Source organism: Rhipicephalus microplus, chromosome 3 (genome assembly GCF_043290135.1).
Source record: "Rhipicephalus microplus isolate Deutch F79 chromosome 3, USDA_Rmic, whole genome shotgun sequence".
In the NCBI taxonomy this organism is placed as follows: domain Eukaryota; kingdom Metazoa; phylum Arthropoda; class Arachnida; order Ixodida; family Ixodidae; genus Rhipicephalus; species Rhipicephalus microplus.
In genome coordinates, this window is record NC_134702.1 from 40,435,076 (window position 1) to 40,458,149 (window position 23,074).

Here is a 23,074-nt window from a genome sequence, read left to right on the forward strand (position 1 = left end):
CTTTCTTGATGTCAGGAGTAGTGCTTTTGAAGTCTCACTTCAAAAATGCACGTATGTGCTCCAGCAACTAACCTACATGCACGCGACACTTTTTTGCTTGTAGGCGACACTTCACTACCGTCTAATGAGCCCGAAAACGCATGTTGAGTACCGCATCAATGCTTAAAAAATTCCATAGGTCACCATTTCTTGATGGTTCTTAAGTGCAACATGGTGCATTTTGTAGAAGCCATTATATTGTTCCCTTGTCAGTAGGTGTAAGTGTTGTAAAGCAAGCATGCTAGCAACCACATTGGCACATGTGAGGGGTACAAAAGCATATTTTTCTTTTTGAGCTGGTGATGACCAGTGCAATGAGCTGACAGCTTCACTTCACTCGAATAATGCTTTGAGAGATTCAACACAGTGGTATATATTTCCCCATTTTCCTCTACAACGGCAACACCATTTTTGCCTATGCCTGCAAGAAAAAGCTGCTGGAACTGCACATAGTCATCTAGCTCTCATTAATGTAGTGTGGCAAATGTATTATATATTTCAGACTCATTAAATATAGTCACCCTCATGAAGTCTCATTGCAAATTAGTAAGGTGACCCAGGCTGATATGTCACTTCTTGAATATAACAGGATCTCGGAGGCTGAGACAAGCAGCATGAGTCTGGAACATATGTATAGCAATCAGCGCTTCTGCACTACAGCCACCGAGTCTTACATTTGAGATTGGGGACTGCCGCTGAAGATACATAAATGGTGGGGAAGACTCCATTTTTGTAAGTAAGGCCTCTTCAGTTGCTCTACTGTTTTCTCGTATTCCCCTATCTTGTTTTTAACTTTGCATAGTCCTAAGTCAGGCTAGAACACTACCACTTATGCTGTCCCAGCTGTATTGAGGTCAAGTCGCTCTTTTTTATGAGCTCGTGCCCGCTTTGTACAATTTCAGGGAATGGAAGAGTTGTGTAGGAATTTCTGTACACAAAATAGTGACGCACTTACTAGCACCAATAGAAGAATTTTGCTGTTTGGTATGTCACACACGACACACGCACATACAAATTTAACAGACACGATACCAACTGAACAGGTCTCGGACACACCAAAACGGGGACGGGCGATAAAAAAAGTTTTCTCAGTTTTCACTTCTACAGCAGCAGAAGCAGAGCACCTGGTGTAGCTTTTCCTTTTTACTGTAGCCATGTTTGCACTCCAGTAAATGAGTAATGTTACATTAACAGCATAGATGCCAACAGTAGCACAACCAAAAGTGTTTTTTGTCACCAGTGTAGCCAGGGGCGAGAGAATGAAATGTGCCCATGCTAATTGTGGAATAAATTTTACGGCAGCACTTGCACTACTGTCACCAACAATGTACACGTGTAGAAGCACTCCTCAGGCGACATGGCTCGAAAAAGGCCGTGTCAACCAGTTTATACAGCTTACGTTGCCAAGCATGCAGCTTGGTCACTGCGATGGCAGATTCCTAAACTGTGCACACCATGCACGCCACATCCATAGAAACATGTGGCAACCTTCCACACAAGAACCACACAACACATCCTGTCTGCGTTTTACTAGTAAACCTTTGTTTCTTTTCAATCTTTTTTTTTTTCATAGTATCTTCTGTTCATTTGGTTGTTTCCCTAAACAAGCTCCTTCCCTCTCAGCACAGGAGGAGAAAGAGAGCAACAGCTTTCAACGCTCACTGCCAAGGAAGTGGAAGCCTCGGCGAATGCTCCGAATCGTTCCTTCGACCAGTCTTCCCCCAATGGAACTTGGCATCTTTTTTTCTTTCGTTTCAGGGGTGTGTGCAGGGAGGGATTTGAGAGGCGCTTGCGATGATGCCAGGCTATGGCTTGCTTGCCAGCTTGCTTTTTGGCTTGCTGGATGGAGCAAGTACGGCTTGATCTTCATAGCGGTTGTATAATTTCTTGTTTTTCCCGGGTCCGAATTAAGGCTGCTGCTGTCAATCCTTATATTATTTTTCTTCCATCTTCAGCGAAGGGTATTGGGGAGGGGTGTAGGGCATAGAGCTGATGCAATAACTTAATTCTTCTAGCACTGTCTATTTTTTTCCTTTACCTAATTTCTTCATGCTTCTTCAAACACCTGAAACGACACAACCAACAAAAGTAGAAGGTCAGTGAAGCACTCCTTTGAGCTGTGCTCCAAGTTTACCAAACTCACTTTTATAACAGCACACATATCAAAGCTGCAAGTACTCAGGGGGCAGGAGGGGGGGGGGGAATTTACGAATTGGCTACCGATGTGTGGATTCATGCAAGCGAGTTAGTGGTTGCAGGCAAGCCTAAAAGCTAGCAACGAACCAGCTTCCTCCAACACTTATGGAAGAATAAAAAACAATGCTAAAGAACATTCACTACTTGGCAGTCTCAGGTTGAAAGAGGCTTTTGAAATGTTGCTAGAGTCGCATGAGAAGTGCAATCACTCTGTTATAGTACCTACGAATCACGCAATAAAATCTGAACAGAATCTGGAATGCACAGCAGAATTAAAGTGATGCTGTGTAGCCATAAAAAGAATTCTAACTTTGCAGCACAGGATTTACATTTAAGAACCGAAAATTGTAACGCTTTTTTGGTGTGTCCAAATTACCAATTAACCTTGCACAATTTTGTCACCATGTTGTGCCTTCTCCCGAACTTCGCAGCTGCTAAAGCTTCAATGTTTACATTTCAACAATGGAGACAAGGCAAAAATTGTCAAGCATGTTCAAATGGTAGCATTAGCAAGAAATACACCTTGCAGATATTTCGACCCACAGAGTCAAGGTGCAAACATTCATTTTTTATTTCCCGAAATGCCAAGGGTTTCTCAAAAATATCCTTCAGCCACTTCATTTCCCATGTGCTTTGCATACTACGATGTACTTACTAGTACAGTAGTGTATTGGCACCACAACTCCCTTTTAGGCCTACACTGCACATAACTACACAGTAAAACATTGCTACAGTGACGCATAATGCCCCTGCTGCTAGTATAGCATAAACAGAATTAGTTTATAGAGCCCCACTCCACTGCTCCTCCAGTAGGGAGATGCACACTGCAAGTGCTTCAGCTAGGCCAGCCACATGCCTGATTACACAGTAGAAAGGGATCTGTGCGAACGAGTAGTCACATCATGCAGCGAATCGCAAAGGACAGTAGGTCGCAGGCACAGTGAATCTACCACTCTCACTCAATAGTTTACCGTAAGAGACCGCAGCTTGGGCAAATTTCGTTAACTGCAGGTAAATTTCTTCACGCATAAAGTGCTTGCCAAAGGCCGCTCATCAATCGCTTAACACATATAGCTGAGAGGACCTTGGGTGCTGTACCACCAGAAACAGAGCCCACACTGCCTTAACAACATAGTTTTTCAAACATGCAACACATGCCTTTGTTGGATAAAATTTTTTCCTTGTTTCATCAAATGGGTGAAGGGGAAGCAGGTTCGTTGCAGAAAACAGCCAAGGAAGGGGGTAATAGGGGGGGGGGGGGAGAGGTAAGAAATAAAGATGCATCCTACAGCTTCCTTAAACTACATGTGACAAGAGCAGGCAAACGAGAACCAGTCATGCAATGGTCTCATCTCCATGATCTTAGAGGCGATGCCAAGAAATGACACTGGCTACCTGTCTACCCTGCCTGCCCCTGGCCTTCAGTTTGCCACAGAAAAGGGCTGTAACAATGCAAAAACGCCATCACTGGGCCTCGGAGGGGCTTGCGACACGTTACTTCGCTAAAGATGCATTTCAACGATATACGCACACTTGGCTACGCTATTGAGAAGGAATCTCTGTAACAATGATGTGGTGGTGCCACAGATGCCTGCTGCACGTTACTGCTGCACAGAAAAAAGGTGTTGCCCTAGTAAATGAACTTTGCTGAGAGTTTTATGCCCCAATGCTGAGAGTTTCAGTGTTGTGAAATCCAGCAATCAGACCTGCTACACTAATATGGCTGGTGTTATTTACAACAGCAGTTGCAACCAACATGCTGGAGTCAACAATGCATTTAAGTGCCTTTAAGTACACTTAAGAGAAAATCAATTACAGCTCATTAAAATGCTGAAAAGTAGACAAAATGTGCCACCAAGCATTGAAAGCACACCTCAAAAACCCATTAGGATATTGGTTATGCTAGCCTAGGAGCTACAAAATACTTTGAATAAAACTCAAGCGAGGAGCAAAAACTCGTGCAGCAGTTGCTCTGGTTAATGGCAGCACCAATCATCGCTCGACATGTGGTCACAAATGCATGATGCTAACATTTACTTCATAGGGCAGCGGCAGCTCTAAGCTGCAAAACAATATAGTGAAAATAAAAAAAGGCCTGATGGTAATTCAAAATTATGAATTAGCAATGAGTATGCAAGGAACACTATGTAGATGAACAAAATTAGAAAAAAAAAGGAACAATTGGATGGAATGTGTACACTGCATGCCTTCAAATGAGGAAAAATAAAAGTAGAAAAGGTTGAGTGACTATCTTATCTGGGGAAGCACGACTTTATCGCACTGGGCATTACCTGGTGGCAGCAGCCTGGGGAACACTAAAATAATAGAAAACACAAAAATGGTCAAGGAAATGAGACAGAGCACACACACACGTACACACGCACGCTTAATGAAAAGCAAAAAAAAAAAAAAGAAATAATGGTGTACAGAAGAAGACATCAGACCCCAATCGGAGATCACCAGAAAAAGGGCGGGCAGGAAAATGAAAAAAAGAACAGAAAAGGCTCCACCAGAGAGGTTTTTCCATTCTTTTTCTTTTTCCCAGAGAATGCACACACTTCCACCAACCACTGCTGCACAGGGATAAAAAAATAAAGCCAAGCCACGCATATTTTTTTCTTCTTCTAGTTGGTCACCCTACATTTCCCGAAGCAAGGCGGTGCCAGCCAGAAAAATATGGAGCGAGAAAAAAATCCCTTCTCGTAGAGAGTGTACAGCCAGGCCCAATTGCTGCACTTGTGTTTAGTTACTTCTATGCATAAGAGTGAAGCGCTTCAGGCACTTTCGCACAAGTACTGGGAACAAGAACCCGTATTCTATCGCTAAGTAAGATTGTATGTGATGCAGCCAATGAAACCAAACTTCAAACTTGAGACCAAATTGGCACGCATGCACGGATGCCCATAAAAATATTCGGATAGACTGCAGGGAAACCCTGGTTCCGATCTTGAAGACCTGAGCTTTGAGAGTGTACTTCTTTTTTCTTTCCTTTCGCAAGTTCCTCTCGGCTCACTAAAACCCAGCCAAATATTTGGCTTACAGCTTGTAATGGTAGTACGGGCAAGCAACACAGTGTAGTGCAGTTTTACTAGTAACAGTTTCACATTTGCTTAGATCTCAGGCATAAAATTTCGCCTAAGCTGTAAGGGACTCAACTTTCACAAACTTTAGAAAATATCCTGCATACCACTGCTCTTTCTGACATCTTAATGCTAGTTCAGTCCAGTTTGCGAATGTTCAAAATTTTCGACCACTACACAGAGATCGAAAGAACATCAACATCATTGTTTTGAAAGCATGGTTCTAAATATTTACTCCTACCCTAGGGTTATCACTGCACCTGTGCAGTTTCAAAACATAGTAAGCCCCTGTTGCAGTACAAAAGAAAATTGCATCATGTGCACACGTCGACAATGCTAAATATCGCCGAAAAATGGTCTTTTCAAAAATAGGAAAACTGAGGCCAAAGAAGGCAAGCAGTGGGTGAAAAGGAAGAGTTTGCACCTCATCAGCAGAAAGAAAAGGAAATAAGGGAACCACCACAGGAACAGCAGCAAAAAAACATCCAAGCGTGCCGTGTCACACTATAGTTGTATGTATATGAAAAAAAAAAAAGAAATAAAGACAGCGGCAAAAAACAACAGCGTTATGTACACTTGCCACTAACCATATATATGTACAAAGAAACCTCAGAAGAAAAGCCAGTTGCGTGTGCGCCCAAGTCTTTGTCAACAACAGTGAGGGTGCAAAGCCCCTTGTACGCTGCGATAATAGCGAAGCCCTCACAAAAAAAAAACGCCAACACCGCCATTCCACAAAGTCCAGCAGAGGTGGGAGGTTGGGGAAAGAAAAATAGACCAAGCCCACACAATGAATGTAACAGCAAAAAGATATGCATGAAAGTGTTATTAACAGTGTAATAACAAAACCGACTTCACATTTTGCCTTACATATAGTATGTACATAAATAAAAGCTAAGAGTATGCCAGGAAAGATTTACGCACGCGAGAGAGAAAAAGCATGGTTTGCTTGCTTTCTTTACACATACTTTACAGCTATGGGAGTGGCACGGCCGCTAGGGATTTGCAATATGCTTAGATACTAATGGAAACTATTACAATGCCATTAGCAGTAAAAAGAAGGAAGGCCATGTGCTCAACACTGCAGTGAAATAATATGTATGCATGGCTTATTTTTCTTGTTTAAAGCTAGGTTCACCAGAGCAAGTGAATAGTAGTCAGCTTCTGCCTCTCACATTTTCTTAATAATAAGTTGTAATCTCACAGTGGCAACGACGATCTGTGCAACTGTAACAAGGTCACTTTTTTTTTCTTTCTTCAAACCCAGAGACTAGTCTGACATTCAGTATTTACAATTAACAGTACATACAAGTGGCTCCGTGTTAAATACACGCCCTTCAAACAACGGCAACCATAAAAATTCGCACACACACTCGAATGCTGCTTACGAAGCTAATATTGGTGTCACACGGGCACTTTTAATCGCGATCAGTGTCGATCCGGATGAACCATGATCCAGATTAGGTGCTGCTACACGGCCACTTTTAATCACGATGAGGCGTGATTGGGATCAAGACTATCGCGATTCGAGATCTGCCCGAGAGATAGCGATTTTGCTGTCATCTGCACCCCCTAGCAGAGCTTGTTGAAAGCACAATAAACAAGAAAATCGAGAATAGGTCAATAAAAACGCTTTTGAAAAACTGAATCTTTATGAGAAAGCAAATTATCAACTGTTTGATTTGGAACAATATCTGAAGTAGTGCATATTTTAGGATTCGCATCGATCGCATGTAGTTGCGGGAGAAGCAGAGGACAAGCAGACGAAAAGCAGTCGATTGTTGCCTTCAGCGCTTAGTTTAACTCTGGCCTTGTCGGAGCTGTTGGAGCACCTCGAAGCACACTGATTATGAGTGTCGCAAGCCTTTCGACTACGTCACAACGTATGCACACTTCGTGGTCGAATGGAGAGATCTTTACAGATATTTACCACTGGCAGGAGCGACTGGAACAAACTTGAGGCACCAGAGGTGAAACACTGGCACCTACAACGAGATTGACGCTTCCCTGCGACCACACGGCTACGAACGAGGGCCATCAGAAATAAAAACGAAGGTTAAGAATCTCACATAGCGATACAGGTGTACTAGGGAAATTTTATCGAATGATGGATTTTATAGAATCACTATTATAGTGGCACGCAAAGTTTGTGACGTTCGAGCGGTTCTTGCACGAATAACATTGCTGATAAAGGGTTCTATATATACATACACCACGTGCAGTTTTGCCAGTGGCATGTTTTGTCACCTGGGGCATTTATTCTGACCCAAGCTTGAACCAGATTAGCTTGGGCCGTGTAGCAGCGGTCATAAAGTTAATCGCGATCAAGAAAACTGATTCGGACCACCCTGATCGCGATTAAAAAGTGCCTGTGTGACACCGGTATAAGTTCATTTAGCTTCCTTGTAGCCTGCCATGCTTATTACACATGTGCTAATGCAAAACACAGAAAAAGAGGGGCATTGTAAACAGTTCCATTTAAAAGCAACTAATCAAGTTTTCTCTCTTTTTTTTCTTCCAATGGTAAGCAGGGACTAGGGCTGGCCACTTGTTAAGAGAACAATGCAGCATTAGGTAAAAACAACAGGCACAAAAAGGACACTACTGTAGCATGTCTGCACATTCTTTGCAGCAGAGCACAAACACTGCAGCATCATTAAAGCAGCAATCGAAGACACTTTTCTAAGAGGCTCCAGAAAATCTCATCAGCACGTCTACAATCGGCACTTTCATGCTTTTGCAGAACCAGAATAAAGCGGCACTAAACGTAGAAACCATCACAAGCACCTGTATGCACTGAATAGACCGATTTCACTGCATTCTTAAGCGTGAACCTCAGGATTGATTTTAGACAATAGTGGGAATACCCCATGCCTTTTTTTTTTTTTCAGTTGATATTAGAAGTTTTAACAAGCCCACTGTTATAGCAGATTTTTTTTCATCTTACAACTCTGCTTTCATTCTTACAAGTAGGTTTCTACCCACACAAATGCAGCAGCACATTTCTCGAAAGAGTAACCAAACCTTTAGTCCAATAAAAATTTATTTGTGGCAGTGGAGGTACAGTTGAAACATGCCATGAAATTGGTCTATCGTACGTCAGTATGGCGAGGCAAATCTTCTTGAGCCTAGCATATAGTCATGTTTCCGTACGACTACACATTTTTGATTGCATCACAGGGAGCTTTCAACATTGCCCCACTGTTGAAACTGAACAAAAAGCAGAAGAGTACGCAATGATGATTAGCTGTGTCAATGAGGTGCGTAAATTTTCAAATGCTAGTGCCACAGCCGACAATTAACAGGAAATGAGTAGACCACCATAACGTGCATTAAAATATTATTACTTGTTGCAACAAGACGAGCTGCAATATAATGAACAATATCAGCAAGACAATTCCCCTTAAAAGCCTCCTAAAAACTAATGTGCCTAAAGGAGCACCGACATCAAATTTCAAGATTGAGATGTGCCCATCATTCGATCGCTTGGTATGCATAGGCCTTCTTGGCCAAACTTGAACGACATCCGTCGTGTGAAAGTTATTTTGATTCGATGTCAAACAGCGTAGAAAAGCTAAGGAGAAAAATGTGAAAATAGACTGCCCTGCGACATCGACACTAGTGCTGTGTGTTCAACGTGATACATTCCAAAAATACCATCCTGAGTGAAAATGCCCAAGTAGTGATGACGTGTACGATCCGAGTGTTCTTATCGTGGTGCCGAAGCGCAGAAATGGACTCGCTCGTCGCGTCTGATCTTCATCGCACCGGTTTGAATAATTTCGTGAAATTAACAAGATAAAAACCTTCCTTAAAAGAATGGCGAAAGAAAGGAGCATGATTAAACGTGTGCTTGTCGGTCAGCCTGTCGGGGAATCCTTGTGAGTTGCAGTTGAGTTGCAGTCATCTAATTCGAAGCATGGAAAAAGCGCAATGAGGGTGTCTGTTCATAACACCTATGTGTTACACATCAACACGACCACGAGCTATCAAAAGTGGAACAGCGTATAGTCAGATATCATTGCTAACAAATAACATGCAGGTATCATTCAATTTTTGTTCATCTGTAGACTTTGCGTCCACATAAAAGTGGTAATACTGTGCTAAACGCAAGAGGCTGGATAGGTGGGGCCATTTGGAGGCGCAAAAAAGAACCTGGCAAAGAAAAAACGTATTCTATTTCTCCGCTGATGCTCATTCACGATAGCTATATTGTATTGACCCCTCTGCATATACCTGAATGCTTTGCACGCCAAAACACACCAATATAGCTAACTGAGACACACGAGCGAACATGGCTGAAGCGTGCATCCTCGGGCACTTCTAGAGTTCTGCTTAGAACGGCGTCCATTTCGGAATCTCTGTTCTGCAAAAGGTTGATCGAAGCAGAAATAATTCACAACGTCGCGAATCGTGGGGATTTCAAGCTCCAGGCTATTGTATTGAGCCCGAAGCGACAACAGCAATGCAAGTGACTGAATGTGTCTGCCTAGCAGATGATATGTTTGCGGAGCAGCTGAGCCTGATGTCACTTTTCTGTAGAGAAGTGGTCAGCTGTGGCGTGCTCTGGAGGTGACCGCAAGGCAGTGCCACTGCTGGTGCTCCCAGCGCTAAAAATGGCGGGATTGCCGGCCGTTTTGAATAGTGCTAGATACCAGTGATATAAATCAATAAAAGTGATTGTTATCCATCCCTAAGTTGCGTTTTAGATCACGAAACGCTGCTACGGGGTCTATAGCTACTCGCTGACGCAAGAATCTTGGCATGAGTAAATTTGATGTCAGTGCTCCTTTAAGACCTTGTTTGAAAATAGGTAAAATTTGTCTGTTATAGAATAAATGACCATACTTTGTCAGGAAATTAAATTTTGAGCAAACTTCTCAAAAAGTACAAATCAGGATTTTAATTAAAACCACGCAACTTTCCCGTTTTATCTCCGAAACACAGTTACTTTGCATTGTACCGCAATGCAGCGAGGTGCTATTTCCCCTACTATTAGATTTGGTTCTATGCAGTGCATAATATTTGCAGTAAATTATCACTGCAGCTATAACAAATCTTCATATAACAAGCAAATCCTAGTGCACCTTCAATTTTACTGCAACGAGGTTTAGTTGCATCAATCTGTGGCGCGAGAATGCACTGTGGCTCGCTTCTGAAGTGCGCAGTAGGAACTGCACAAGTAAAGAAGTGCAGGCAAAATGTACGAAATAGCATTCTTAAGTGGATGTACCGCACAAACACTATCACGGCGTTCACTTCTGCTGCCATTTCAGTCTGCTCGCTTTGCCAGCCAATTATAAAAGCCCCAACTGCGTTACTGATAGACGCAGGGTTTCACAACAATGAAGGCCAAGAATGCCAGGCCATACTGCACAGCGGAAGTAGAGTGTACTAGAAAGGGGGAATGTATCCAGATGGAGCTCTGCCGTCGCCTTCGCCTGAAGGTTACCATGGTTACCGTTGATGTTGCCATGGTTATGGTCACGCTGTGGCCCGCGGCATCCGCTTCGCCGTCGCACATCAGTCGCGTCTCCACCGACTCAACAACCAAGATGAGCTGGCACTTCAGGTGAAGGCGACTGCAGTGCCACTGCAAATTTCCTGCGCATTTTGCTTTGCCTGCACCGCTTGCCATCTGCTCCAGTGGACCCACTATCCCATTTTAGTACACTCTAGCAAAAGCGCAGAAAGCTTTGGCCCAAATGCACCGCACGACACGACAAACGCAATTTCTCCAGCAGGTCCCGTTTTAATATCGAAGTTTAAAACAATAGCTGTTCTGCTAAAAGCATCCTACAGTCTGAAGAAATCTCTCACTGGCTGCCCATTGAGACAGCAGAAAACAATTTGTGCAAGAACCTGAGAAAACCAACTCGCTGTAGCAACATTTAAAAAAAAAAGGATTGGTTCAGACTGTACAAGATCTGCAGCAGGGCTGACACGACACTTTTTAGCACAATCACCACAGCAAAAGCAGAGGCATATATGAAAGGGCCATGCACCATGCATGCCACCACCAACAGCCACATTGATTACGCGACTGCACAGTGCCACTTCAGTGACCAACATGTCACCGTGTTGATAAGCTTATTCTACCACTTGCTAATATTCAAAAGCAGTTTTTCCCGCGTTTGCCTCGGTTAGATTTCCAAGTCACCTGATTTGCCACGGTTAGACTTCCAAGTCACCTGATTCTCCCGGCAGCACCTCTTGGGAGTGGCCTATCCTGTTGCATAGACCTTACCGAGGCTGTGCTGGCTACAAAAGCTAAGAAAGTCAGCTAAATGTCTTTCCACTGCTCATTTTTTTTAAGGGATGCGAGGCTTGCATTGTTATATGTAGCGTGTTTGCTAGTGCAACCTTGATGCACTTGCACAGCATGCAATGAAAAGTTTGGCCGCATTGCGAGTGCAGCTTACAATCTTTCCCATGAGCAGCATCAAGAAAGATTTACAGGAGCTGAAGAACAAGTGAATAAACATTACATGTTTAAGCAGTGGTTCAGTAAAATTTTTCATAAGGTGTTCCTCTATGCCCCTCCACACATTAAGCAAGCTGTGCCGCTTTGGCAGGGTTAATAGATAAATTTTCAGTTTTCGAACTCTTCCTTTCGAGGCTGGCGCGATTTGCTCCCAGGGAGTGTGGGGGCTCGCTCTGCAGTCTAACTTTGCGCCAAGTAACTGGCTACTCTTCGCTGACTTCACTGCCGTTGCAGTTTCGTGTTCCATGCTGGAGTTCGGTGGCCCATTTCTTTTTTTCTGTGCATATGTCTCATCGCTTTCTGTACACGTGGCATGCTTCTACGGTCTACTGAAGACAACTCGACGCCTACAACAGGAAACACTCTAATTGTTGACATCGCGAGCACGATATAAGCACTGACCACATGTGGACGCACCGAGCACATGTGTACGCCTGTCTCCTGCGGTTAGTTCTACTGTTGCTGCTATCTCGTGCGCCAAAGCTCAGACTTTCCAGACATCACAATGATGTTTTTTGTGCCCGGTCGCTCCGTCGGGTACAGGAAAAGACCCGAGAAACACTTCTCTCTGCCGTGTGACCTACTGTAACTGCAGAAGTGGAAAAGATCCATGAGAAAGTTTGGGAAAGACAGGCAAGGTGAACGATGTTCACTTTTCAAGAAAGTGACATCCTGAAGACATATAAGCATATCATAAATGCAGATGTCGAAATCGACCATGGTACATGGGCGTTGAGGTGTGATGCAGCTCCTTGTTTATTTCTGAACCTCCCAGAGTACGTGTCATGAAGCCGCTGTACAACAAACAACTACTGCTGCCTAGCGATCTACCAAAAAAATCCTGGCAACAGGTACCCGCTCCTTCATAGGCCTTTAGTTTTTCTGAGCAATTGGAAAAAAAAGTGTGCTTTCAATAGAGTTTGGGGGTCACTGAGGAGGCGAAAAAACCTCCGGTAGTAATCTTCTATAATGCAGAATTCAAATGATACAACTACTGGCACAGCGAAAGGCGAAGTGTGTCGCTTAGAAATATTCATTACAAGGACTGTGTGGTCATGACTGGTGCTAACAGAGGTCTGTGTGTCTTGTGCCATTTTAGAGAGAAAACTAAAGAAAAAAGAAAAAAAGCCAAAAACGAAGGAGAAGGTACAGATTACAACCAGAGAATTAAGGAAACGCGTGATCTGTGCCACCACAGCTCGAGAACAGAGAAAACTTGAGATACGCTAGCCGAGTGAAAAAAAAAAACAAATTGATTGGATTGGATTGGATAAACTTTTATTTGGTCCTCCAAAACACAGATCACTGTGTTGCGGGCAGCTCCCACGTGGGGACTGAGATGCCAAGCTCCTCAGCCGCCTCGCGGGCTTGGTGGGCAGCCCAGAGCTGATCTGCCAAGGACGAGCTGCGGATTGCCGCCTCCCATCTGGCAGAGGTGATGTGCGATAAATGAGCGAATTTGGTGCACTGCCAGAGCATGTGTTCTAATGAAGCTATTTCCCCACAATGTGGACAAAGGTTACTTGGGTATAGGTCAGGGTACATGATGTGTAACATTTTCAAAGTAGGGTACATCCGCGTTTGCAAAAGCCTTAATGTAAGTGCTTGGGGCCGGGTTAGATTTTTGTGAGGTGGAGGGAAAATCCTTCTAGACAGGTAGAAATGTTTAGTGAGCTCGTTATATGTTGTAAGAATTGAAGACTGCATGCATCTAGGAAGACTCTCAATGATCTAATTGAAGATTTACCTAAGTGCAGAAAGTGTCCATTCATTGCACATCCATTGTGCACCGAGCAAAATGACCGAATGGGTACAGATACACAACAGACTGGCTCTTGTTTTGTTTGCTGCTTAAGAGCCTAACTTATTTCAGGAATTCAGCTATGCGCTTTTTTGTAATTCGAATGCCCGTGACTAAGTGTGTGATAGTGACAAGTGCTCTTTTGTCAATGCACTGATGTTTTCCTATATTCCAGAAATTTGAATTTTTTTTTATTGATCCCACTGAAAGACAACCCTAAATCTGTATACTTCAATAGAAAGTGCACTGGTTTAACTTTCAATAGGGTACAGCCCACCGAGGTGCTTATCGCTGCGCAAAGTTAATGCGCCCAGCGTCGAAGAACCTTGTGCTAAGACTCGCAAAAATAGCTTTCAAACGACTAAGCTGGAACTAGATGAGTCACATCTTTTTACCGAGATTTGGTTGAGACATGACTGATACAACTGAGCTTTAAATTTTGTTTCTACTACCTGGAAGAACAAGAAGTTAGAGGGTTACAAAATGGCTCTTTAATCGACAAATGCTAGCCTAGCACCACGCTTACGCGAGCTATTATTTTTGCTAGGGACCCGCAAAAACATCGCACACGCATCTAGGCCCGACGTTGAACTCCTCGTGCCTAAACCAAGAAGTTGCGGGGTTGTGTAAACGCTGCTCACTGGCTACACCGTGCCTAGCTGTCGCAGACGACCCTCGTTTCCTTGGTGCAAAGTTGGACTGCAGCGCGGCGGTGGCTGGGACTGCAGCCGGCCACCTGCTCTCCAAGAAGTAGAGAGTTCTAAAACTGAAAAAGTATCTGGAAACGTTGGGCGGGGCATATTCTTCAACTCATGTGGGTAAGTATCATTGGATGTTCTTGAGTCACAATTTTCTTGTGTCACAGGCGTACAAGCTGGCATCACGCAGTCAGTTTTCAAAGAATGCTCAAGTGTTACCACTCCTTGTGCGACAATATTGAACCAAATTTTTCCTGCAATGCGCTAAAGTATCAAGAATGTCCCTTAAAACTTCAACCATCACAGCATGTAGGAATTGGGGCTAGCCCGCCGCCATTGCACGGGCTTTGTCGCCGTTCTCATGTCCTAACATGACTCTACCCTCCTCTGCGGTCCATCAGCACCGGGGGCGCGAAGTGATGCTGACCCAGCTCACCCGGATGTCGATCGTGGCGCTGAGCTCGAGTCTCTCAGGACGTTTCATGCACGCGCTTCGGGAGTCAGTCAGAGACCTCTTCGGACAACAAAGGGTAAGCACACATTTTCTTTCCGTCCATAGGCTCCTTTTGTTTGAAGCTCGCTCAGACTCGTCAACGGCGCCTTGCACCAGCGGCGAACGCTTACCTTTTATTGCTCCTACCGAACGATAGGACAAAAAGCAATGCGGTGTGCTCGCGCATGGTCGTACTACACCAACACGTTGGCTCTTGAAGCCAACGCAAGCAGAGTGTGGCCTCACTAAAGCAATCGGGCCCTGCGGTGACAGATCGTGAGAAGAGGCAGCATAGTCGAGAGAGCTCATTGGATATATGCCCGTTTCCCTCAGCAACGTGTCACCGTGAATTCCTTTTGGCTGCAGCGTGGATAAGCCCCGTTTGCTTTCCCGCAGCCTTTTGCAACGGGCACTGTACTGCGTTTTTAGTGCTGCCACAGGCAATAAAGTGATGCGACTTGTTTGAGAGCGGTACTGTGTACTTGCCACGCTGCGCTCGGCACCTTAGCTGTCCGAATGCGCGTGTGCAGCGGCGACAGTCATGCGAGGCGACGGTGAACTAAGACCGAACCCACGCCAGTGGCCGTATCCCTTCAGGATACACTGTACAGTACAAGCAGAACTGAGGCTCAACAGCGCTATGTCACATATACCATGGGATGAGAATGGAATGAAATGGGAACATGAAAATCAACGTTGCTGCTAACGCTCTGAGGTTTATCCAGTGGGTCATCCGCATCTTTCTGCATCAAGTGTCCCACATAGAAACGCCAAAACACTAGAAACGAGGCAGGCATGCAGGGGCTTTCTTTCATGCCGAGTTACCACCAGTGCCACATGACGTCCAACTCACCAGATGTGTCTTTCTCACCACAGCTCTCGCTCACAGAGAAGGAGCTAAGGTCACTCAAGAAGTCTTCACCTAAAGAGCCACTCTATCTTTCAATCCAATCCGCACCGAAGTCTGCGTTTCTTAATTTTTCAATAAGACTTCCTCCAGTAGTATAAGTTCGCTCTAGATTACACAGCCCCATGGACTTCCGTGTGTCGAAGCATAACAAAGCATTAATACGAAAGTGGCTATCTGCTACGAAACGATAAATACCGATGACAAGCCTAGCTCACCTTTGGCCATCTGTACTAGAGGCGAGTGGGCAAACACAGCTCCTCCAAGGCACTGAAGCGGTTAATCTTTCGCTTCACTGAACTAATTTCTAATGAATTCTATGAATGTCTTATCAAGGACAAACTGGCACATCCAGTGACTAGTGTAGAGGCTATAACATAAATATTAGCAATTTATTTTTTGTCCCGGTACACATTTACCGAATGCATTTGCTGGAGCCCTTGCCAGCCTATTCTTATGTGCCGCAGGTCGCTGTCTCCATGAATGCTGATATGACAGTTTGTGAAAGTAAAACATAAAACAGTGGATTGCGAGCAGCAAAAACGACATTCCGCACACAAATGCAGCAGCTTTTGTTATGTTATGGCTAAGCCACATACGCTCAACAAAAGGAGGGCCATTGTCGGAAACAAGTAGAGCCACGAGTCGAGGTCAGTGGTATAAGATCGAAGCACCCGCCAAAACTTCCCACCCTTTCTTGTTATCCGCTCAAACACCAACACCCCAAGTTCTCGAATCGCATAAGAGGAAATGTCTGTATATGGGGATCTCAACAAAACCTTTCATAGTCCATTTACTGGCTGACAGACGTGCTGCACATGCCACTTCCAAGGTGGTCTTAGTTGTGCATGCAAGCTTGATATTTGGCTCAAATGCTGTTGACTAGTGAACTTGATCGTGAAACTCCAGAGCAGCCAGCGTGCCTTGTTTCGTAAAATTTAAAATGCCAAGGACGCAAGTTCGTTTAGGCACTCAATGTGTGAGTAAATCATGTTTGCACTTGCAAGCCACTCTGTACGAATGTACACTTGACAACATTATGGCTCGGTAACTTTGCATAAAAGCAAAAGTGCAAACCTGTGACAGTTGCATACCTCGGAACCCACGCATCTTACGGACCCGAATGACACAACAGCAGTTATGTCGAAGGTCCAGTGAATCAAGCCAAATCACTTTCCAGTATAGTCTGCAGCTGTGTGTGGCACTGTGCTACGCGCAGAACCCTGCCAGCAAACTTCAGCACATCTATATAAAGATTGGGCCACTGATCGAGTCAAAACGAACTAGAGATTGTTCAAAACAAGGGTTTTGTATATCAAAAAACACTTTTTGACTTGGTCAGTGAGCACCCCAATCTTTGAGTCATGCTTCCATCGTCAAGTAAAAACGCTCAAATTTCATTAGCTTCTGTACACTGTACATCACTTTATTATTTCCTCAGCCACAATCACGAAAACGAAGATGGAGTGCTTGGGCAACGAGCAGGCAGGAAAAGCTGTGGCCAGCCCCTTTGCAGACTGTACCACTGTTTTGCCGCCTGCTGGTGTGGTGGCTGCCAACACTCACCCTGGTGGTGCACAAAGTGTGCAGTTGCCAACTGTGGGGGCACCATAGGACTGTGGGGCATCAGGTGTGGGGGAGTGTTAGCCCCCGAGTGGGGCACCAGCACCAGATTTGGTTGCGGAGGCGGAGGTGGGCCCGAGCCAGCCGAGGGGGGTGGCGGCTGATGGTAGACGACCGGGGGCGTGCCTGCCTGTGCCCCGCCCACAGGCGTGCTGGCTCCCGGCGTTGGCGGGCTGGAGTGCGGGCCACCCCCCGTGCTGGCAGCTTGGTGACCCTGGCCTTGCAGCACTGCATAGGCACGAGTTGCACATTTCATGCCAACTCACAGAAGAGACGTCCAGTAGGGCTAGGAGATTGATTTACTAACCTTCCAAGTAATCGGGCAACGCTTAAAAGGAGTAATGGTAAAGGAGCAACAACTTAAATATGCTGGCAGTATGAAAAGCTTACAAGAGCTTACAAGAGCTTTCAACAGAAGGAAGCAGGCAGTAGACACTCACTGTAAACCTGGGCAGGGAGGTGCGTTGCATCGCCATAGGAGGCTGTGTGGGTTGCAGCCACCATGCCCATGGGCTGCGGGGACATGACCCGATGGCCCACCATGGGGTACATCTGCGCCAAGGGCCCAAAACACTGAGCCTGCTCCGGCAAGATGCGAGTGGGAGGAAGAGAAAAAGAAGAGAAACATTACATTCACGACAAAGTATAACCACATTACGTATGTGATAAGCAGTCATTATTGACCTTCTCAGCATAAAGTGAAATGTTAACACTTGAGGCTAATAACCTCAAGAAAATGGTGGACATGACAGACACCACTTTGATGACAGCAAAGGGGAAAAAAAAAAAAAAAAAAAAAGCTCTTGGGAGGTAGACAGGCAAGCATGGTGCATGACAGCTTTCACAACTAATTCCTCGTTCACGTCACCAGATACCTGGTCGTCAAAGATGGAATGGGAACTAGATTATGCCCACCAGCCATGACAGTAATTCAATATACAGGGGTGAAATGAAACTGCTCAGATTAATTTTAATGTTATGCAGTTCATTTTTCTTTGACAGGACAAGACATTGCCTTCATCAAAGATTACAGAAGAGGAAATAGCAAAGCCCCAAATAGAAACAGTAGCACAGAAACACTACAACAGAAACAGTAAAAATGTGCATTTACAATCAACCATTTTTTGAGATCTATGACATCCGTAAGCAGTGCACTGCATGCCTGTGGAAAAGCATGATCACGAATGAATAGTTTCATGGAGCATGAAGTACAGTGCTGATAAAATAAACGACTTAATTTGGGAATAAGCGCACATTTTAATTTTCACCACGTTTAACTTCTGTCGCATCACCTAAACAATGGCCTATACACTTGCCTCAGAGCCAAAATCATCTCCTGTGGCCAGATCCGTAGCAGAACGAGGTTGCCTCGAGCATTTGTGCAATTCATTCTTGTCATTATCTTGAGCAATTGTGCAATCCATTCTTACAGTTGATGTTAGACTTTAATCCACGAGCAGCACTACATAAACACGCTTTGTGGCTGCCATTTAAAGGCAGAGAAAAAACAATGCACTAAACTAAGCCCTTGCTCGAGCTTGCCACAACACAGCCAATGAGGGCTAGGGTGAATTATATCACAAAATCCCGATGATGACATTGGTGTGGCTTTGCCTGTATTGTGAATTGGCAGGAATTACAGTTAAACCTGGATATAACGAAATTGATGAAGTCTCGGAAAAATTTGTTATAAAGAGGATTTCGTTATAAGCAGGTTTGGTAAAAAAATTCAGAAAATAAATGCACAAATTAAACAAGAGGTGTACTGAACGAGAGCTAACCCAGAACACTTATTTTAGAGAAAAAAAAAACTGCGTTATTATTGTGATAGCAATTAAATGGATACACTCGGCGAGTTTTTCCGTCGCCGCCATGCGCCGTAACAAGTTTAAATTGATAAGATGCCCCAGCGCATCGCAACTTTCACGAGCGAATAAAAGCGCGCGAGCGCTACTGAAGCGGAGATCAAATCAGTCGGCCCATTCCTATCACCTGGATAACCCCGTGTGTTGGAACTAACGTTGAATGCTCAAACAGAGTAAACCACCCGCCTTGAACGAGCATGAAACAACACGGGCAAGGCGGGGGGAATCGATCTAGGAGCCTTAATGACCTTGGATTTTAAGGACGGTAGGGATCGCTGGCACACTCGCTCGCTCGGCAAGTATCAGTGCAGTTTCAACGCGAAGCGACTGTGTGAAAAGAGCACTTCTTTTTGGAGAGGTGGTATTTGCTCACACTAGCGTTTTGTAGGAGTTCCGCGATATCGGATCCAAAAGAGTTGGCTGCCAGCTTTACTTCATATACCATTGTAATCACAGGTAATCACAGGTACAGATATACAGATATGAGTGTGAACTAACAAGTGCCCCAGCTGTTACTTCGCCGCATTTGAGAAGCGCACTCTTTTCGCAAACGGTGCCTGCCTAGTGAAAACGGCAAACGGCGCCTGTCTAGCGAGTGAAGTAATCTTTGTGCGCCCGGCAACTAAATGCAATCGTTCCTGTCAAAGTCGAAGGCGCTATTTCCCCCGCCATAAGCGCGGTGCACAAGCATCTAGCCTACCCCCCTCCCCTCTATTTGTCGGGCAAAGATAAGGCGCTGTCAGCGAAGTCCGATGAGCGCCGAGCGACTTCATCCGTCACGGAACAGCTATATCCGACGTCAACTGGTCCTTCGGGCAAAATTCGTTTGGTTACAGCGGCTTCCGGTCACTTTAGCGCCCCGTCAGATGTTGCTGCATGCCGACGCTCTTTCCTTGCACCTTATTTTTCGGTACTACGTGCGTGCTAGTCAAGGCAAAAGGTATTCACAACTGCTCCTAACGTCGCTAGGACGATACTGACTTCATAAGAAACATGGCACAGACATTGGTGGGTCCAATCCACTTTTTTCCGATGCAGCAGCGCATGCTCCCTTCCCTAGTGGAAAGCTCGCAAGGCGTTTCATAATATGGGATGCTTCCATCCTGGCCATGGCGGTTTTTCCGGCCCTTATCAAATACCTCCCAAAAAAGGGCAAGGGGCAGCAAAGGAAAATGAAGGCGGCTTCCATCGTCATACTCCGCAGCCACAGAACACCACCGGCATGCTGTGCAGAACCGAAGCGGAATCTAGAAATACAGAGCTTTGATTTCCTTGGTATCGGTAATTTTTTCCATTTTTTTTTTTTTTCAATTCAGACGACTCTTTGCTCTCGTCTCAACCCCCCTACTTTCCGCGCCGATCCGATGAGCCCCACGCCGGTCATGTGCTGCCGCCAGAGGTTAAAACATCGGCGTGCCGCCGCTGGCAATTTCGGCACCAGCACACAGGTCTAGTTAAGAATGAAACAATGCAGGTTCATCGTTACTGTTAAATACGTGCGTTCCCTGCTTCTCGGAATGACTCCCAATCTGAATCCACTCTAGCACACTCAGCGGATAACTTCTTTGGCTGTGCCCTCAACCTTAAACACTTGGAAGCTAGGAAACATGGAATGAAGCGAACAGGAGGAGGCAACACTGACCTGCTGGTAGGCCACGGTCGCCTGTGGTGGCCCAGACGGGTGCATCATCCCCTGTGCTGGTGTGTACTGCACCATCAGTTGAGGGGCGTTGGGCAGGCCGGCAGGCGCCAGGATGGGCTGGCCTGTTGCTGCAGCCACGTGCATAGAAGCTGGAAGGTCGTGCCTCGTTTGGACAAGGGGCATGGCTGCACAGTGCAAGCGACGAGGGACACTTTTGTCAAGACAACACAGACCTGCAGTGGATGTGCAGCTTTTGCCCCAAGCTCCTAGGTGGGGGGAGGCTACCTTGGAAGGGAAACTTTATTGTTTGTTCAACATCCTAACAAAATGTTCAGGATAGGTCAATAGCAAAGCCACTTGAATACAATTAAACCCCTTTATAGGAGGCATGCTTTGAGCACCAATTCTTGTCTCTTATAAACAGGGCACCTCATTAACATTTTCTTATCAGCCCGTATTTTAATACAGTCGAACACTTTGAGCATTGAGCACCAATTCTTGTCTCTTATAAACAGGGCACCTCATTAACATTTTCTTATCAGCCCGTATTTTAATACAGTCGAACACGGTTACATCGAACCCACATATATCGAATTTTGGGTATATCGAACACGCAAGTTATTCCCTTGTAAAACTATCGAAATTCGCACGTTTATATAGAACGTTATTTGTACCCACCCTCGGATATATCGAATGCCGCGCGAGCTGGAAGGTGTGCTTTTTTTTTAACCCCCCCTCCCCCCCGCCGTCACCGCAGCTTCGCGTGAGAGTTGGAAGGCGCACTTTGGCACTCGCAGTGCCTGGCGACCTCCACGCGGCACCACGCCTCCGCCAAAACCTGAAACACCTGAAAAAGATAAGGGCGAAATGGCTCGAACTGCACAATCTCTAACTTGCGGAATGGTCTTTTTTTTTTTTTTTTCACTTATCTTTCTCTCATGCTTTTTCCACGTCCCTTCGTTTCCGAGAGCAGGAACGAAGAAGCTGACGTCTTCCTCCTTCGCCTTTTATTTTTTGTTGCTCTTTTGAGAGTTTTGATCACTCAACCACAGCTCACCCTTTTTGCTGTTGCCCTCGCAGGTGGCCGTCGCCAACGTACCACCACATGTGTAGCACTTCTCTTTTTCATGCATAGTGTGCAAAGCCTCGGCGGACTCCTCCAATTGTCGACTTCTCGTGTAGCTATGGCCAGCATCAAGAAGCGCAAGACCCTTGACTTTGTGCACGAAGTTGAAAGCTATTCAGCGTGCTGAGGCGGGCGAGCAATGTTCGACCGTTGCAGACAACTTCGGGATACCACGAAGCTCACTGAGTACCTTGTTAAAAAACAAGGCAGATATAAAGGCAAAGGCGGCAGAGCAGCGAACGTAGGAAGCCAGTCATTGGCGCGCTACTGCCCACGGGGATGTAGAAAAGGCACTCTATGCCTAGTTTTTAGAACTTCGCGCGAAGAACATTCCGGGAGATGGCCCGATGCTGATTGCCAAGGCCAAATAATTTTCCGCTGCACTTGGTGAAACAACTTCACCAATAAGAGCGGGTGGCTTCGCCGATTCAAGCAGCACTACAGTATCGTTGGCAAAACTAACTCTGGCAGAAGCAAAGCAGTCAGCAGCCAGGACATCCAGCAGTGGATGACGAAGGAGTGGCCAGAAATCTTCGTGGAGTTTTATCCCACGGAGATCTTCAATGCATGGCGAGACGTGAAGATGGACATGGTGGTCAACTGCTTCTGCAAGGCAGGCTTCATGACGGAGGACCTTGCGGAAACCGGTGAAGATAACTACAAGCGCATAAACGACGCGTTTCGCGAGTTGTCCCGCTTCCCGGCAGCAGTTCCACACGAAGTGTCTGCGGACGACTTCGTGGAAGCGGACTGCAATGTCCAGGCCGACAGCTTATGTGACGAGGAGGATCGTCCGGACGAGGCGCGAGCTACACGCACGTACTCCGCCACTGAAGTGGTGGCAGCGTTTGGCATCATTTGCCGTTGTATTGGCCACATGGAGGGAAGTGGGCTGTCGCACCCGGACAGCCTTGATAAAGATCGAGACTAGTGCCTTCAACATTTCAAAAACGAAGAAGCAGGCCAAGATTGCCTTTTTTTAACTCAAATTATTCTGTTGCGCCGTGTGTGCGGAATTGTCATTCTTGAATGCGCCTATTGTAGGTGATGAACCGCTACAGGTAAGCTCTCGGGGCTTCAACTTTCTTTATATCATATTCATTTGCCTCTTGTATCAGTG

At 45.4% G+C, this 23,074-nt stretch overlaps 1 protein-coding gene across 3 annotated transcripts in view; it reads right to left on the reverse strand.

Annotated features, from left to right (window-relative positions):
• Positions 1-1,553: 1,553 nt before the first annotated feature.
• LOC119176131 (uncharacterized) overlaps positions 1,554-23,074 on the reverse strand; it is a 65,682-nt gene continuing 44,161 nt past the window's right edge. For 2 of the 3 annotated variants that reach the window (XM_037427285.2, XM_037427276.2), the window contains exons 11-15: positions 20,829-21,013; positions 17,762-17,900; positions 17,265-17,549; positions 4,527-4,550; positions 1,554-2,104 (exon numbers count right to left, since the gene is read on the reverse strand). In XM_037427285.2, the coding sequence (XP_037283182.1) occupies positions 2,097-2,104; positions 4,527-4,550; positions 17,265-17,549; positions 17,762-17,900; positions 20,829-21,013 (641 nt within the window). In that variant the 3' untranslated portion in view covers positions 1,554-2,096. The remainder of the gene's footprint in view (positions 2,105-4,526; positions 4,551-17,264; positions 17,550-17,761; positions 17,901-20,828; positions 21,014-23,074) is intronic. The other variant, XM_037427293.2, reaches the window with a different exon arrangement.